The following is a 19,357-nucleotide window of genomic DNA, read 5'->3' as shown; positions in this document are numbered from 1 at the left end:
AACTGGGAACAAGTTTAGTTTTTTCCACCACTGTATCTCCAGTGGCCTGCACAGAATACTGTCGCAACACTGTTGTCCAATAAATATTTGTAGAAGGAATAAACTACACATGCACAAAAAGGTGTTCTTCCTCAAGAACTCTACCCCTTTAAAATAGAATAATTTTCACCTTAATTGTCCTTTCTGATACTGACAAAACCTTGTGCTTGGGAAAGCATAGGTTGATCCATCTGGAGTCAATTTTGTACATGGTGTGGGGTAGGGGTCCAACTTCATTCTTTTGCATGTGGAAATCTAGTTATCCCAGCCCCACTTGTTGAAGAGTCTGTCCTTTCCCCCATCAAATGGACTTGGCATCTTTGCCAAAACCCAACTGGACATAGATGTATGGGTTTTTCTTGATTCTCAATTATATTCTATTGCTCTATATGTCCATCCTCATGCCTGTGACACATTGTTTTGATTACTGTAGCTTTGTAGTATGTTTGAAATCGAGAGGTGTCAGTCCTCCAACTTTGTTCTTCTTTTTCAAGGTTGCTTGGTTATTTGAGGTGTCTTGCAATTGCATATGAACTGAAGGATCAGTTTTCTGTTTCTGCAAAACAAGGCTACTGGAATTTTGATAGGTATAATATTGAATCTGTAGATCACTTCAGGTAGTATTGACATCCTAATATTTAGTCTTCCTACCCATGAGCACAGGATGTCTTCCCACTTATTTAGATCTTCTTTAATTTCTTTTAGCAATTTTTTTAAGTTGTCAGTGTACAAGTCTTTAACTTTCTTGGTTAAAGTTATTCTGAGATATTTTATTCTTTTAGATGCTACTGTAAAATGAACTGCCTTCTTAATTTCCTTTCAGATTGTTCACTGAAGGTGTACAGAAACACAACTGATTTTTGTGTGTTGATCTGTATCCTGCAAACTTTGCTGATTAATTAGCTCTAATAGCTTTCTGTGGGCTCTTTGGGATTTTTCTATATATAGAAGAATCATCCAATCTGGATTCTTTTATTTATTTTGCTTGTCCAATTGCAATGGCTACAGCTTCTAGTGCAATGTTGAATAGCAGTGGTGAAAGTGGGTATCTTAGTTAACTCAGGCTGCTATAACAGAATACCATAGGCTGGGTGGCTTAAATAGCAGACATTTATTTCTTGAAGTTCTGGAGGCTGGAAGTCAGAGATCAAAGTGCCAGATGGTCAGGTTCTGGTAAGGGCCTTCTTTTTGGTTTGCAAATGATCTTCTTCCTAGGTCCTGACATCAAGGACGCTACAGAGAGAGAGAGAGAGAGAAGCTCTCTGGTTTCTTCTTAGGAGGGCACTAATCCCATACGAGGATTCCACCCTCATGACCTCATCTAAACCTAATTACCAAAGGCACCAACTCTAAATAATATCATACTGGGGGTTTGGGCTTCAACACGAAAATTTTGGCAGGACACAAGCATTCGTACATAGCAGCAGGCATCCTTGTCTTGTTCTTTTAACTTAGGAGGGATAATTTCAGTCTTTCACCACGGAGTACGATGTTAGCTGCAGATAAGTCAGTAAAGTTAACCACTAAAATGATGATCTCAATGTCAGGCCTACAACCAAAAGCTTTTAAACAAAACAGCTTAATATAAAGTGATCAATTAAGAAAATGAAGACTATGCTACCCACACTATTTCCTAGTCTATTCTATTTAGTCCAATCTTTGCAAATTCATTTTAGGAAAAAAAAAAGAGTTAAGATATTTACTAGTGTTTATACAAACAAGATGCAACCATTAGTTCAAAAAATAGGGTTTGTTTTTTCCCAACAAAAGTGCATACTTTAATAGGACTATTTGAATAAAAATCCCATACAAATGGAATGTGTACTTAACATTAAGAAAGCAAGGAAGCAGCATGTCCTACAACATAGAACACAATTGGCTCAATCAAGATGAATTACCCTTTCAACTAAATATCTATTTTTTATATTTATTACTAATGTCACAGTCAGTTCAGTAAATGCCAACAGTCTTACAGCTTTAACCTTTAGTCATGAGAAGCACACTTGATTGTTTCCAAAGGGATATGTGAGGCCGTCTTCATTTCAGAGGAGCAGAAGTGACTGTACTGTTGTTTGCTCTTTAATGTTTCAACTACCCATTCCGTTGTCTCATGAAGGCCAGTACCTCTGGTTGCTGAAGTTTTGAATATTTGCCATTTTCAGTCCTTCGAGGCAGATAACCCAAGTGAATGTGCATCTCTGAGGGAGTCATGGCCTGTTCCATGTCCTGCTTATTTGCAAATGCCATTAAAATGGCTTTTCTCAGCTCTCCATCAACATGGCAACTAACACTGACTTGGAAATGCCAATTCGGTCTCGGTCACAACTGTCTGCTCCACAGCATCTGTGTTTGAATAATAACATCTTCAGTATGGCTCTGTCCTCCTAAATCCTGGACTTGGAATTCTGTATGTTTTCTTTGTTGGTTTTGTTTTTAAGATGGAGTTTCACTCTTGTTGCCCAGGCTGGAGTGCAGTGGTGCAATCTCGGCTCACTGCAACCCCTGCCTCCTGGGTTCAAGCAATTCTCCTGCCTCAGCCTCCTGAGTAGCTGGGAGTGCAGGCACCAGCCACCACGCCTGGCTAATTTTTGTATTTTTAGTAGAGACGAGGTTTCACCATGCTGGCCAGGCTGGTCTCGAACTCCTGACCTCAGGTGATCTGCCTGCATCGGCCTGCTAAAGTACTGGGATTACAGGTGTGAGCCACTGCGCCCAGCCCTGTATGGCTTTTATAAGTTGCCATCTCAACATTAAATCTGATGATAGGAATGTTAGTAATGACTTTTCCAACCTGTAATCTGCATAAAATTGTGGTTTTTCCTGTCTATGTAATCCCCAAATTAAAATCCTCACTTCCCAGGTTCCAAACAGACTGGAAAAAATACTTGAGAAAAATCTACCATGATTAAGCCCTGTTCACCCTCACCAATCCTCAGGAACAGATCCTGGTCTCAGCAGCAACTCCAACTCGAGGCACCTCTGCTCACCTTGGCCTTTGGATCTGCCTCTGAGCCTGGACTTCCACACTGGATCTGTCAATTTGCTGGTATTTTCAAGGAAAATACTTCTGGTTTCATTGCTTTTTTTCTATTGTTATTCTGCTCTCTGTTTTATGTCTCTCCACTCTAACCTTTATTATTTCCTTCCTTCTGCTAGCTTGGAGTTTAATTTGCTCTTCTTTTTCTAGCTCCTCGAGGTGTTAGGTTAGGGTGTTAATTTAATATCTTTCTCTTTTTTTAATGTACGCATTTACAGCCATAAATTTCCCTCTGAGCACTGCCTTTGCTGCATCCCATAAGTTTTAATCATTCCTAATATTCTTGTAAAAGTATTTTCATAACTATTCCATGAGTCACCTTTCCTACCATGTTGGAAAGAACATTAGCTTAGGGGGTCAGAAAGTAGACACTTTGTCTGCCACAGCCAAAGTAATAAAAGTACTAAGAGCTGAAGCTGCCCACATGCAGAAGACTGCATTAAGTACACAACAACTCTCAACAGAGAAAAGAACTTGCCAGAAGAGAAAAGAGGCATCTATGCTCGTGTGGTGGTCACAGAATATTCTCAAGACAACAATGCGAACAGTGCCAGGTGTTCTCACTGACACTCACTTTTCAAGGTCTACAAAAGTAAGTTTGCATTTTAGGCATCTTATTGAGTAACTACACTAGGAAACAACGAAGTGCTTATATATTCTGCAGGCCAAACAGATCATCATGGCATGCCTTCTTCAAGTGTGTTTGTCTATTTCTGGTTTAAAAGAAGACATTTGCAAGTATCTAATGTGTTTGACTTATGTGTTTAAGGACGGTGTGATTAGGGTTAAATAGTGCAAACCATAAAAGCACTTGTATAAGCTGCCCTGGAAACCATTGGCAGAGCTAAACAAAGTTATTATTTCACTTACTAGAAGAGATTACTCTACATTAAACAAAAACTATTTCCCACCGAGGGTGTATATCTCCAAGATGATCTATTTGGCCAGAACATCAGGGCCCAAGATTATGTTTTTATATGAAGGAAGGAAACTTGTACGCATGTAATTTAAAGGATTAAAAAAACCCTTAAACTCAGTAGAATGTCATCATATACAAAAACTCTCTTTGGCTTTAAGGCTGCAATTCTGGCAACTAGATGGATGAAAAAACAATCAACAACCAGGGAGGGTAAAAGATAAAAACTCAAAAGGGGTATCTGCCTAGGTTCAAGTACAATACTGGTAAGGCACTGTCTTCATTCATGTCTACTACGTCGAATGTTCTGAGGAAGGTACATTTAGGGGCTCTGTATCCCTCTTCTTATATAAACTCTGACAGGGAAACTATATTTAAAAGTTATGAAGAATTGAGAGGGAAATTTAAGAAGAACGAAGTGGCTGAATACCTACTGTCTGCCATTCTCTGAGGCAGGTGCTTTACCTAGTTTATCTAACTTCTCTCTCTGCATCCCATAAGGTATTTATTATTTCCATTTTTAACATGAGGAAACTGAGACTCAGAGAGGTAAGCAATGGATGCAACACCACCACAGACATAGCAGCAGAGCGGGTACCTGCTCCTGACTGCTTCAAAAGCTGCTGACTGCTCACTGTACCAGTTCAAACAGGAGCCACAGACATGGCTCAAAATCCCTCAGGTAATGACTTACACGTTTTTAACTCCTTAAAACTATAATAGAAAAGAATGCTGTTACATATTATATTTTAACAAATTGAAGAAGATCAACAAATAAGCTGTGCTCATAAGTCATCCTGGGTTTTTCTTTTAGTTTCAGTTTTTTGCAGACTTTGAAACAAAGCTTCTCCTCCATCTTCATGCACATATTTAATTTCCTTCATCATTTTTTCAGAATCCAGATCAGCACTTTTTTGTTTACAAAATTATGCAAACCAGTACACTACACAACAGCCTAGAAGCCTGAGCAAAGACTGTAAAAATGATTTAAAAATTGCATGACATGACTTTCACCTAGTCAGAGAAGCAGAGAACACTTCAAATAATTATAAGAAATGTGAACAACTCCAAGATACTATTGGTGATTCACCTATAAAACAATATTCCCAATCAATCTTTCAAGTTTCTAGATCAGATTAAATGAAAACATCCTGTCATCACAAAGAAAGTTTAAACACCGGTAACATTTGTGTCTACTCACGATTTAGGACTTTCTTAATGTTACAGTCCCAAAACTAATTAGAGAAATAAATAAATGTTTAAACCAATTTAGGATTGTAACAGTTGTCCACAATTCTCCAATTTTAATATTCTTCAGAATAGCTCATTTTTCTCACTAACTGAATTTGTTAGGAAATGTTATAATTTGAATCAATAAACTTGTATTAATTCTGCTTTATTTATTGGACTTTTGCATAAGATCTGGAGAAAGCCTTCCACTGGGAGTACAAGTCTAAAAAATAGTGTATTACTGCATGATATTTACCCAGTTACAACCATGCAAGTAATCAGATATTAGTAATTCAGGTGACAAAGCAATACTTTCAGCTAGGGTAATGAGAGAAGACTTTAGTAAAGTGGTAAGAGAGGCAAAATAATTCATAACTGACTCCATGTGAAAATAGTGTCTATCATTAAAAAGCAAAGCCTGCTTTTTGGCATCAAGAGTTTATACTTGATATTTTAAAATGTTCCGACAAAAGTACATGAGATCAAATTTTCATAGCTGTTTTAGGCATCACTAGCAATATCATAAGTTGCTACCAAGTGATGAACTGTCCATGCAATTGTCGCCTTTAAGAAATCTAAAAGTGTATTACATTAATCATATATAGAATGCAAATGTTTGGTAATAAAACCGAATGACAGGCATAGAGAAAGGAGGCTCTGAACTCAAAGTAGATCTATGAATATGTTTCAGATTAAGGCAAAATCTTTATTATGCAAGTTCTCTTAAAAGATTTAATGTTTAAAAAGTATAGAACTGAAGTTCTACAATGTTTAGGATTTAATATTTTTATATCTAAATGCAAATGTGTAAGCAGATCGATTTCTTTATGCTCCTCTTTTTTCATAGCCACTATTTTCCCAAAAGTTAATTTAAACTAATTTGAGGAGACAAAAGTAGTACAACACTTAAAAACTATGTCATATGAATAGATACCCATTCGTTTGCCTATGATCGTGATTCTCAGTGCTGAAAAATGTCCTGAAGCCATTTTTTTTTTTAACAACAACAAAAAAGGAAATTCAACCTTTCATTAAATTCTGACTTGTTTTTCTATGGAAGGGGAAAGCAAAATGTATTACATCTTATTTTTGGCCAAACATGCTAATAACGTTTGTAGTGAAATGCTCCCATCTTGTGGACTTTTTGAATATTGCTAACTGGAGCCACTTCTGCAGCATGGTTTTACACCAGCAGCTAGACATTTTCTTAGCATTTGAATTAGCTAGCATTTTTGTTACAAATCACTTTTGTTTATTCTTGTATTTTAAAAAGTCTTTAAATATTTTGATTTGAAATTCTGAAATCACAAACCTTTACTGGAAAAATCAACTTCTGGAAAAAGTTGGCTACTTGATCTGTCAAGGCATATGTAATTTTTTTGGTAAACTGAATTATTTAATAATCAGACTTGTTTGAAAAATATAACTATACATAATGCTCTTACTATATTATAAAATAAACTGTAAACCTGCACAAGCAATAATTTTTTTTACATATTAAACATGTATTTCTTACATATTAAAACATATATTTCAAGAAATTGTCTTTGGTATTAGTTTCCAACAATTCCAAACACTGTAGAACTTTGGAATGTTCTATATACTTTTTCAATGTTAAATCTTTTAAGATAATTCGTACAATAAGGGTTTTGGATAATAAAGATCTGGGTTAATATACCTGAGTTTTTCATGTTGACGTTAGAAACACATGACTTTGGAACACTTAATATTTTTTCTTCATTCTACGTTTGCATTAAACACTGAAAATGGCATTATGAGAGTAAAGTCTGAGAAAATACATTCAAAATCAAAAGTAAAAGAAAACATATTGGCTGGGCGCGGTGGCTCATGCCTGTAATCCCAGCACTTTGGGAGGCTGAGGCGGGTAGATCACGAGGTCAGGAGATCGAGACCATCCTGGCTAACACAGTGAAACCCCGTCTCTACTAAAAATACAAAAAAAATTAGCCGGGCATGGTGGTGGGCGCCTGTAGTCCCAGTTACTCAGGAGGCTGAGGCAGGAGAATGGCGTGAACCCAGGAGGCGGAGCTTGCAGTGAGCCGAGATCGCGCCACTGCACTCCAGGCTGGGCGACAGAGCGAGACCCCATCTCAAAGAAAAACAAAAAAGAAAAAAAGAAAAGAAAACCTATTGAAAAAGTTACCTAGAAAAAATTATAGCCATATAGTAGACATAAAATGGTATAAAGGCTTAAACAAACAGATGTACCAGATGTTTAAGTGCTAAATATCAGAAGTGATTTTTTAAAGCTTTCCACACAAAACCTAGCACAGTTACTAGACACAATTAGAACTAAATAAAGCATTTATTTGAGATTTTATATGTTGCTAAGTTGTTCGCGTTTTTCAATAGAAAAGATAAATTCAACACTGCAGAAAAATTTCTATCTGCTATAACATTCCCATTGATACCTAATAAGTTATTCTAAATACTCATAGATATATCAATGAAAAGTTAAAATCTATCTGGAAATTAAAATATTTAGTTCTATATTTCTGGTATCTCAGACCCACTGCCTAGCTGGCAGCTACAGAGGACAGGCTCCTGGCCCCAAGAAACAGACGTGGGGAAGCGCAGTTACAGCTGTGAGGTCTTAGGTAACTCCTGCTCTCTGCCTCTTAGGGTTAGAAGTACAGGTTGAGTATTCCTTATCTGAAATGCTTGGGACTAGAAGTGTTTCAGATTTGGGAGTTTCGGCAGTACCAGCTGAGCATCCCTAATCCAAAAATCCAAAATCCCAAATGCTCCAGTGAGCATTTCCTTTGAACATCACGTTGGCACTCAGTTTCAGATTTGGGGGCATTTCAGATTTCAGATTTTCAGATTAGGGATATGCAACTTGCATTAAATGTGATAAGCTAGGTAAAGTGCTTAATCCAATGCATGGGACAGAATGAGGGCTCACATAATATATTAGCTACTACTTTTATTAGACTGTGCCCTGCATATAATAAATTCTATAAATATTTGTTTAATAAATGAACATAATTAAAATGTTTAGCACAACAGAACTGGAGTCATCTAAGTACATGGCCTTTTAAAAACAATTCTGACAGCAAGTCTCTAAGAAGAAACTGAGTCTCTAAGAAGACTCTGAAGTGAGAGGAACCTGTCTAGAAGTAGTCAATCCAAAGCAACTCCACCAGAATGTAAATTAGTACAACCTCTATGGAAAACAGTATGGAGATTTCCTCAAAGAGCTAAATGTAGATCCACCATTTGATCCAGCAAGCCCATCACTAGGTATCTACCCAAAGGGAAAAGAGTCATTATATGAAAAAGACACTTGCACATATATGTTTATAGCAGCACAATTCACAATTGCAAAGATGTGGAACCAACCTAAGTACCCACTGACTAATGAGTGGATAAAGAAAATGTGGTTTATATACACCATGGAATACTACTCAGCCATTAAAAGGAACAAAATAACATATTTTGCAGCAACTTGGATGGAGCTTGAAGCCATTATTCTAAGTGAAGTAACACAAGAGTGGAAAACCAACAACCATATGTTCTTACTTATAAGTGGGAGCCAAGTTATGAGTAAGCAAAGGCATACAGAGTAAAATAATAGACTTTAGAGACTCAGAAGGGACAGGATGGGAGGAAGGCTAGGGAAAAAAAACTACATATTGGGTACAATCCACACTACTTGGATAATGGGTGCACTAAATCTCAGAATACACCACTAAATAATTCATCCATGCAACAAAAAACCACTTGTACTCCAAAAGCTATTGAAATAAAAATTTTAAAAAACACAGAGCAACTCCACCAGACCATGGCATTCATAAATGGATTATGAATGTAAGAAACCTTAGAAATGCAGCTGAACTCAGAGTTACAGGGAATGCCTTCAAAAACACTGCTGTGATTTTAGCATCACCTGACATAAGGCAGAAGCCGCCAAGTGTTAGGTGAAATATACAGTCATCATTCAGTCAATGTGTACTGAGAAGCTACTATGTGTCCGGCCCAGGGATATACTGGTATATAACAAAAGAAACATTTTACCCATATTTAAGCCTAAAGAATGAAGTATCTGGATGGACAGTATTCTCTTCAAGATAAAGTGAGGCTTCTCATCTACCACCTCCCCAATTCATGCCTTCCTCAATCCAAAAGTTATCATCAGATTTCTTTATTCTTTCAGAAATACCCACTACTGCCTAAATACTGATCACTTGTCTAGAAGCAAAAAAATTCAGCAATGTTTAAGAAAGTTACAGTTCATGAAGTGTATAGTCTCATTCAGGAGACAAATATTAAAGAAATAGCAATGCAAATATGTATAAGAAGGTAACTATGGCCAGTGTTATGAAAGAACACACTAGTACATAAAGGACTCATCTAATAAAGCCTCGAAGGATGGGGGGGCTTGGTAACAAAAGGCTTCCTAAGGCAGTAATAGTTAAGATGAGACCAGAAGAAGGAGGTGGGAGGGGCCAAAGAGAAGAGCACATGAAAAGTAAACAGTAAGAGGGAGAAGGAGCCGGAGCCAGGCTGAGGACACTGCGAACTCCAGCAGAAACCTGGTGCCTGAATACAGATTTTGACCAATTATATCCTTTTGTCTTTAGAGCCCAATTTGATATGCACAGACCATCATTTGCACTTTATACTATCTATAAGTCAAAATCATTATTATTCTAAAAGCAACTCATTAGTTGCTCTCCTGCCCATGATATCTTTCCTACACCTAGCAGTCTTCAATGCCACAAAAATCACCTTTCATTCACTCTCAACCAGGGGTTTGTATATCAGAGAGCCAGACCATGGCAAAAAACAGGAAGGAAGGCAGTTTTTTAAATGATACAAAAAGTTGGCTATAAATCCATCATTAAAAAATAAAGAATAAAACGATCCTAAGAAACAAGAAAGTATTGCGACAGGGGAGACACAAAGGGAAATTAGTCTTATAAATTCTTGCAGATGTTTAGAATAACTAATTTTCTTTCAATACCCTGCAACAGGACTGTAGGTGAGGTTATTTACTTCCTAGCTCACATAGAAAATGCCACAATGTGCTATTTCTATAACCCAACTTTTATTATCTTTAAAAGACAAGGTTTCACTAGTCACCCAGGCTGGAGTGTGGTAGCTATTCACAGGCACAGTCATGGCACGCTGCAGCCTCCAACTCCCAGGCTCAAGTGATCCTCCTACCTCAGCCTCCCGAGTAGCTGGGATTACAGGCATACTCCACCATGCCCGACTCTATTAATCATTTCATCTTTACTGTGGGATAGCCAATTACCTTCTGAACTTTTCATTTACCTTAATTTTTCCACCCAGGTTCATTCCTATTCCCTTCCCACCGTGAGAGTCTCAAAACAAGCTCCCTTGAATCAACAGGCTTCCCTAACTCAGGCCAAGCTGCACTGATAGAGCAAATAGGCCCTGAAGCATCAGGGTAATGGCCACACATTTTTCAAGACCCTGCAACGAATCCCCATCTTACTCAGGGTAAAAGCCAAAGTCCTTACCATGGTCCTCCAAAAGGGGTCCATGAACCCCACTGGTGACCCGACCTGACCTCCTACTCACTTGCTTCACTGCACCCCATCTCACCACATCAGCTCCCTTGTTGCTGTTCCTTCAACATTGATTCTGGGTGCTCTCTGGCCCGGAACTGTTCCCTCTGCCTGGAAGATACCTGCCTGGAAAACTGTCTTGCCTCCTTCAACCCTTCCTCAACTCTTCCCTTCTCCATGAGGACAATCCTGATCCCCTTACTTAATGCAGAACCTGCACTACTCTTCATCTCCTTAACTCTCTTCTACCTTTTATTCTTTCCACCACACTTGCTGCCTTTTAACATGCTAATTATGTATTATATATGTTGTTTATTACCCATCACTCTCTGATAGACTGCAAGCTCCTCGGGGCAGGGATCTTTGCTGGTTTTGTTCATGGATACACCCAAGCTCCCAGAACTGTGCCTGGTCCATAATAGGTGTCCAATAACTGTTTTCTGAATAAATGAATGAATTTTAAGCTTTCTCCCCTTAATTTCTCTCACATCTTTGGATGTTGCTGGAAATCTAGTAACAACAACAAAATAAATAAGTAGCAAAATACACAAATAGGCAAACTAAAAAAAAGCCAAACACGTCAGTTTAATGCATTTCACTGTTTTCTCCAAACAACAAAAGTAGGCATGATTTAAAGATACATCAAAATAAGCTAAAAAAATTATGCCCTTCACCTTTATCTTTAGAAATCTGAATTGTCCAATTTTCACAAAGACATGGATAAAAATAATGCAAAGCCAGAAATGCACATTGAATGGTCAACATTACATCTGATTATGGGTATATTTATACAAGGTTTGCAGGCTCACTCTTCACACTGAACTTGGCAAATATACAAATGTCATTTATTTCTGTCCAGATAAAACATGATTTCTATTATAGATGACACAATCTTTATTTCAGTAAAAACCTGCTTAGTTTCCTCTCCTATATGGGGAATTATCTTGTAATTTTACAAATAACTAGATCAGGCTTTCTCTTTAAAAAGATAAAGATATGGATAAAATATTGAACCTCTGCAGTCAAAGCAAGTGTGTTTTGAGAATAAAGATGGAAACAATAATTATATAAAAGATAGTAATTTAATAAATTTTGAATGATGACAACACCAATACCTACAAATAAGTCATATATCAAAAACAAAGAATTTCATGAAGATTCTAAGCTATATATAAAAAACACCAAAATAGCATGCATTAAACAGTTTTTGGAATAAATATTGCTAGTATCTCAAAAACTAAAGAGAAAAATTATCAGTACAAAAGATGGACTTTGTACTACAAAGGAGGTGAAGCAACAACTTCCTCTAAACTAACTAATGTTAAATTTTTCATGCTATCCACATTCATAACTTAAGTCCACATGCAAAAGAAACAAGCTTGTGCAATAATCCAGGCCAAATGATGGCGGGGAAGAGAGGGAAGGAGAGCTGATCATCACCCAGAAAATGATGGAGAGAGCAAGCAGGTTAGTGAGAACTACAAGAGGTATGAGATGACTACATGTGATAAAATGAAGCTTATGAAAGCTTTGGGTGAATATCAGGAGAGGTTATCATAAAATATGATGTTTTATTATGAGAATGTCCTAAATAATGTATAGAAATAACATTACTTGAATAATTTAAAAATAACAGGTCTATTAAAGTCATAAATTAGATGTCCATATTGTCTGTACAGCAAATTGCTACTTCAATGATATGGAAAATGGCTACTATTCTGAAGCACCCTTAGAACTTATTCAACTGTTCTTTAAACATCAAAATAAAGTACCAAAATAAAGAATGTTGTTATCCTTATCGCAAACTTATTCTGACCATATCATGGCCTGGGTAAAAGATTGACTGAGCAGTGTCAAAACAGAAATTTAAAGCACTATCTTCATGAAAACTACTTAAATTCATTTTTTTAAAAACCACTATCATTCTGCTTTAAATGCCAGAAATAAAGTTTTAGATTAAAATATTTCAATGGTTGTCTAAAATGCTGCAATAAAAACTAGACAAAAAATTTTTAGTTTTTATTTTACTCCCTTTCTTACTAAATGTATGTTAAAAAAAAAAAACTCTCAAATGATCCAGACAAAAGCTTTCAACTCAACACATAATTGCAAGAAAATTACAATAATTGTACCAATTAAAACCATCTTGAATGAACAGTGTGTCATCTTAATGTTCCCGTGGTTTACAGAGGGGTCTATTTAATTCGCTGAAATTGCTTTCCAGTGTTAGTATCAAATGTCATTTGTTAAAAGTTGAACAATTTAGAAAATAATTTAACAACACAACTTCACCAAACACCAAGAACCAACATTTTCTTTTTCACCTGAATAAAGCCAGCAGATGTGTCATCAAATTGCTATAAAAATAAACGAGGCTTTTTATGCATTAAAAAAATAAATTTTACTACTAGCGTTAAAAATACTATTTTCTGATTGTTTTTACCAAATCAGATTTCTTTAACACAACAAATGAATATCAATTACATACTGCTGCTTTTTGTCGGCTGTAAATAAAACTTTCTCTTATTCAAATGACAAGCAATAGCATCAAAGAACTCAACTACAGTTAACTAGAAACATAATCATCTAGATTATTCTCACATACTTTAATATCTGGCTTTTCAATATGTTAATCAAAGTGTCTTCCTATAGTTTTTCATTCCAAATCCTTATTATATATAATTATTTTAAGTCAATTCATATGAATTATCAATGATTGCTTACTATACTTTTTCTCTTCCTTAGACTAGCTACAAAATATTCTTTGTAAGTAGTTGCAGGCATTTAAGACTTAAATATACCTATTTCACCAGAAAGAGAAGAAAAGCATCTCAAAATCACCCCAAATCCAGCCCAGTCATAGATGGCAAGCCTGCCAAATGCCAAAGTTTAAAGTAATGAGTTGGTTTAATGGCAAAGCAAAGTTCACATCCCTCATTCTATCCCCACCTAACACCTCTGCACTTTCCAAAGCTTCAAGAATACATAAGGCACCTAGCAAAGTACCTGACGTGAAGGAAGGAGGTCAGGAACACTAAGTGACTCGACCTCCTTAAACAAGGACCCATGTGAGATAACTAGTTCTCCTGTGCCCAAGTTTACAAATTTCTTGAAATCTAGAAATACATTCCTGGAGTAATATACTACTCCTAAACCAATTCAGACAGGGTCTAAGAATCTAAAGCAGCCACAAATTCCTTCCACTACTGTTTCTTAAGACGTCGCTCCACAGTTCCTAAACGAAGGCTTATTCTTTTTTATGACACATTTTTATTTACACACAAATGATAACAACAACAATCTTGAGGATAGATGAGAGTGTCAAGGGATTACCTGTTTACATTAAATAGGGCTTTATGTATAAATATAACATGCGAAAAATAAACCTCATTATATTGGTATGAATTATTATGAGGCACTTAAATCTTTTTAAAAGTTAAGTTTTAACCGCTTAGCAAGCGTTCATAATTATACAGCACTCGTATTATAATACAAACATTTATTCACGAAATAAAACCTTGTATGTACAATAAAATATTGTACTACAGAACCAAGAGAAAAACGAATCATGCATCTCACAATAAGATGATTTGTAAAACCTCAAAGACCAGATGCAATTCAGTACCACTTCTCAATAGGCAGACAGTAATTATACATCACTGCATCTACTGGAACACCTACTTGATACAGCACACAGGTTTAAACCACTAAACTACTTTCACATAAATTAAACAGCAAAACCTAGAAGAGCTCAAATCTGTGGACTAATACAACAACATCTATAATTCTAAAACCAGTTATTTACTTAGAAAACATTAAATGTGTACATAAAAAATAGGAACTAGAAAAATAGGAAAACCATATACTGACAATACTCTAAGGAAATAAAAGTTATCTGAAATCTTAGAAGTGTATATAAACTATACACTAAGGCTGGGCACAGTGTTTCACGCCTGTAATCCCAGCACTTTGGGAGGCCAAGACAGGAGAAATGCTTGAGCCCAGGAGTTTAAGACCAGCCTGGGCAACACTGCAAGTCCCTGCCTCTACAAAAAAATAAAAAGAAAGAGCCAGGAGTCCTGGTGCACGCCTACAGTCCTAGCTACTTGGGAGGCTGAGATGGGAGGATGACTTGCGTCCAGGAGTTTGAGGCTACAGTGAGCTATGATTGTGCCACTGTGCTCCAACCTGGGTGATAGAGATCCTGTTTCTAAAAAATTTTTTAAAATTTTAAATAAACTTTATATACCTGAAAAAGGAAAAGTTTGTCCAAATAAAGTCATAGATTTTACATGACAGGATATATACCTGTGCTAATACAACTCCAAAATTATAATGGAATTAATAAGAATGATTAAATCCAGGAGTATACATTTTATACATATTATTTTGTATTGTCTGCTTTATACGCGTTTTTTTTTTTTTTTTTTAACTCAACCTAAAATAAAGTAAAATACAAAGAGGTCACAAAAGGTACCTTTCGTAGATGGTTTTTAATGTCATTTGATCTGGAATACCTTCAGTCTCTTCCAAATATAATATGAGCCATGAAGTCCGGTATGGCCACTGCTCAGTAAGGTTGATCCAGCTAGCAAGCCTGTCCCAGTTGAAACTAATCTGATTGGCTCTCAGTAATCGTCCTTTTAAAAAATACAAAAGCATTTTAAAATTAACAGATGTGTGATAGTATGTTAAGTAAAACATTTAGTATATTCACAAATATTTTAAATTTCTAAAATTTACCATTTAATTTATACTACAAATTCAAATCTAGTACTGCCATGGCTTCTGAAATCCAAAGAGCTGCATTAAGTAAAGCTTTTAGGGCTTAAACACAATTTTAATTCTAAAGGAATTTTTTGGTTGTTTGATTTGCCACTGGGGAGATATACTTCTTCGACCACGTATATGCAGGCAAACATCTTTCAGAACTGTGTCACACAGTTCAACGCCACCCACGATCATTGAGCAGAACATCCATTCACCCACAATGGACCCCAATCCTCTAAAGTGCCATCTGCTGAGATCCTGTTGATGGACTATAAACAGATCCAAATATGCCAGTCCATTCTCGTTGTATTATAGATGAATGGGCAATCCCACAGGCTTTCATTTTCACATACTAAGGGTGGTCTATGTAAGTAACCTACCAACTGAGTTGTAATGTTTCTAATATTTATTATTTACGTATTTTAAAACAACCCTGTCTATTGCTGGGATTTTCTGAGGACTCTGATTTGCTGTTCTACCACTAGGCTTGTGTACATGTAGACAGTCGCAATCCTCAAACTTTCAGAACGGATGCCTTGTTTCATTGTATCATGTTTCACCATGATTTGGTAGAAATTCTGAGCTGCTGATACTGTTGTTAAATTTTCAAACATTGTCAATTTTACTTCATCATTATCAATTTTGTTTGTATGTAGACTAAGATACCTATTTGTTTTAGTTCCAATATGAGTTATTCCTTTCCCTACTACTAACAGATATACACATATAGATAGATAGATATAGATATACATATAGATATAGATATATAAGCCCTAATCCAATTCTTCCTATATCACCAGGCCCTCACTTCCTCAGCAAATCTGCTCATACACAGAAATTATATTTTCATGGCTGGATTCCTCTTCCCTGGAAGGTGAGACGTGAGCATTGATGGAGATATGGCTATGCTGGAGATATACACACAGTGCTGTGTGAAAAGAGAAAATGAGCACCAAATTTAGAAGCGGCAGTTAAGGGAAGATTTCCTTAAGAATATAACTACTTAAAAGAAAAAGACAAAAAAAAAAAAAGAATGTAACTAACCACTAGAACTAAGCGATGAAGGATGAACCCAAGTTAGTCTGGTGGGAAGGCACGGGCTGGCAGAGACAAGGGAAGCAGAGTGAGGACATTCAGACAAAAGGAACAGCAAATGCACCATGCATGCATGCAAAGTCATGAAGGAACCGGTAGACAGAGAGAACTGGAAAACTATTTTAAAAGTATGAGTGAATAGGCCAGGTGTGGTGGCTCACACCTGTAATCCCAGCACTTTGGGAGGCAGAGGTGGGAGGATCATTTGAGGTCAGGAGTTCAAGACCAGCCTGGCCAACATGGTGAAACCCCGCCTCTACTGAAAATACAAAAATTAGCCGAGCGTGGTGGCAGGCACCTGCAGTCCCAGCTACTCGAGAGGCTGAGGCAGGAGAATCACTTGAACCTGGAAGATGGAGGTTACAGTGAGCCTAGATCACACCACCGCACTCCAGCCTGGAGGACAGAGCGAGATTGTCTCAAAAAAAAAAAAAAAAAAAAGCATGAGTGAATAAAAATAAGTATTCTATCCTAAGAATATATCTAGCCTATAATCAGTGAATAAAAATAAATATTCTATCCTAAGAATATATCTAGCCTATAATTAGCTAAAAAGAAAGCAATATCAAAAGAAAATTCTGAACAACGAATATGTCTAAGATAACTTTTTAATCTTATCTTCCAAAATAATCCAATAAAACAAATTTGAAATAAAGTACATTTGATACAGCACAATTTTTAATTAGGAAACCACTCAACTAAATACTTATCAATATTTTTCTACTAAAACCTCAAATTCTTTTCTGATATTAATCTCTCTATTGAATGACTTTCCTAATAGCAACAACTATTTGCATGGTGTTGGGCGGGTAACATACACTTTTGCATACATGGGAAATGGGGATTCAAGAGGCTAAGAAGTAACATGCCCGTGACTCAAACCCAAGTCTTTTGCCTTCAAATTCTATCCTTTCCAATAAAATATATTTCCCTACACACTTCCAACTAATGTTACTCAATGAAATGGAAAACATCACAAAAAAAGAAATCAAAATTTCATTAAACATACAGATTTAAACCTGTAAGTTATTTTTCAACATAGCACTTTTAGGCAATGAAACTAATGGTGTTAGGGGCTTTTATAAAATGAAAATTTTACTTAGAAATTTTTCATAGGCAGAGTTATATTTGATGAGACATAAAAGACAAATATCTCTGATTTAACAATTGGAAAGTCTACTGTATAGTCAGAATAATATTAGAGAAATTCGTACATTTGAAATGTGGCTTTAGGAAGATATTTTCTTTCTATTCTGAAATGTGTAAACATCATTATTTTAAAAATGTGTATCTCAGTATCAACTATTAAATGATGTTAATTTGGTCCTCTTTAGAGTGTCTGAAAATGTCTAAATATAATCCAAAATCCTTCCTATGGATTTGGGGCCTGTAAGCCTCAAAGTGAACTACCCAGGGGCTAGATTTTTTCTTTTTTTTTTTTTAAGATGGAGTCTCACTCTGTCACTCAGGCTGGAGCGCAGTGGCACAATCTCGGCTCACTGCAAACTCTGCCTCCTGGGTTCAAGCAATTCGCCTGCCCCAGACTCCTGAGTAGCTGGGATTACAGGTGTGTACCACCACGCCTGCTAATTTTTGTATTGTTCGTAAAGACGGGGTTTCATCATGTTGGCCAGGCTGGTCTTGAACTCCTGAGCTCAGGTGATCCACCTGCCTCGGCCTCCCAAAGTGCTGAGATTAGAGGGGTGAGCCAGTGTGCCCAGCCAGTGGCTAGTTCTTTGACATACTTCCCACTATTCTCTTTTGATCCCCAAAGTGCAACCACACTGGCCTCCAGCTGTTGCTGGAATTCCACCCCAGAGCCTTCACACTTGCTCTTCCTCCTGTTAAGATGCTTTTCTCAAGACAGATATAAAACTCAGTTCCCACTTCATTCAGGTCTCTTAGTCATTCAACAACAGTGTCCTAGACATTGTTCTGGGTACTGAGAAAACAGCAATAAGAAAGACAGATAGAATGCCGGGCATAGTGGCTCATGCCTGTAATCCCAGCACTTTGGGAGGCTGAGGCGGGCGGATCAGGAGTTCAAGACCAGCCTGACCAAAATGGAGAAACCCCATCTCTACTAAAAATACAAAAATTAGCCGGGCGTGGTGGCACATGCCTGTAATCCCAGCTACTCGGGAGGCTGGGGCAGGAGAATCACTTAAACCCAGAAGGCGGAGGTTGCAGTGAGCCGAGATCATGCCACTGCACTCCAGCCTGGGAGACAGGGTGAGACTCTGTCTCAAAAAAAAAAAAAAAAAGAAGGAAAGAAAGATAGATAGAAAACCTTTGCCAGGTGGATTTTAAATTCTACTGAGGGGAAACAAACAAAAACCAAAGAAACAAACAAACAAAAAAGTAAATGATGTAGTGAATTAGAGGTGATTTTTTCTGTTGAGTAAAACAAAGCAGGGAACAGGTAACGCAAGGCATACCAAAGAAGATGTCATTTTATACGAGATGGTGAGGGAAGATCTTGTAGAAAAGCTGACATTTAAGCAAAGACTTAAAAGGAAGTGAGAAACCCCATGATGCATATATCCAAAGAACAATCTGTACAGGCAGAAGAAATAGCAATTGCAGGAGGAGCCTTTTGATGGGAGCATATCTGACATTTTCAAGGAACAGCAAAGAAGTCAGTAAGGGATGGAGGAGGAGAATGGTGGGAGATGAGGTCAGAAGGAGGAAGGGGATGCAGAAGGTCAGATC

The 19,357-nt window shown here is 36.9% G+C and overlaps 1 protein-coding gene across 32 annotated transcripts in view; it reads right to left on the bottom strand.

The window, feature by feature from the left end:
- KIDINS220 (kinase D interacting substrate 220) overlaps positions 1-19,357 on the bottom strand; it is a 116,048-nt gene that overhangs the window by 33,747 nt on the left and 62,944 nt on the right. For all 32 annotated transcript variants that reach the window (XR_010149639.1, XR_010149640.1, XR_010149642.1 and 29 more), the window contains one exon: positions 15,258-15,420. Coding sequence is in view for 27 of the 32 variants with exons in the window: in XM_024354192.3 (XP_024209960.1) it covers positions 15,258-15,420 (163 nt within the window). In the remaining 5 variants the exon portion in view is untranslated. The remainder of the gene's footprint in view (positions 1-15,257; positions 15,421-19,357) is intronic.

This window comes from Pan troglodytes, chromosome 12, assembly GCF_028858775.2.
Source record: "Pan troglodytes isolate AG18354 chromosome 12, NHGRI_mPanTro3-v2.0_pri, whole genome shotgun sequence".
NCBI classification, from domain to species: Eukaryota; Metazoa; Chordata; class Mammalia; order Primates; family Hominidae; genus Pan; species Pan troglodytes.
The sequence above is the reverse complement of the archived record's forward strand: the minus strand, read 5'-3'. Positions and strand labels throughout refer to the sequence as shown.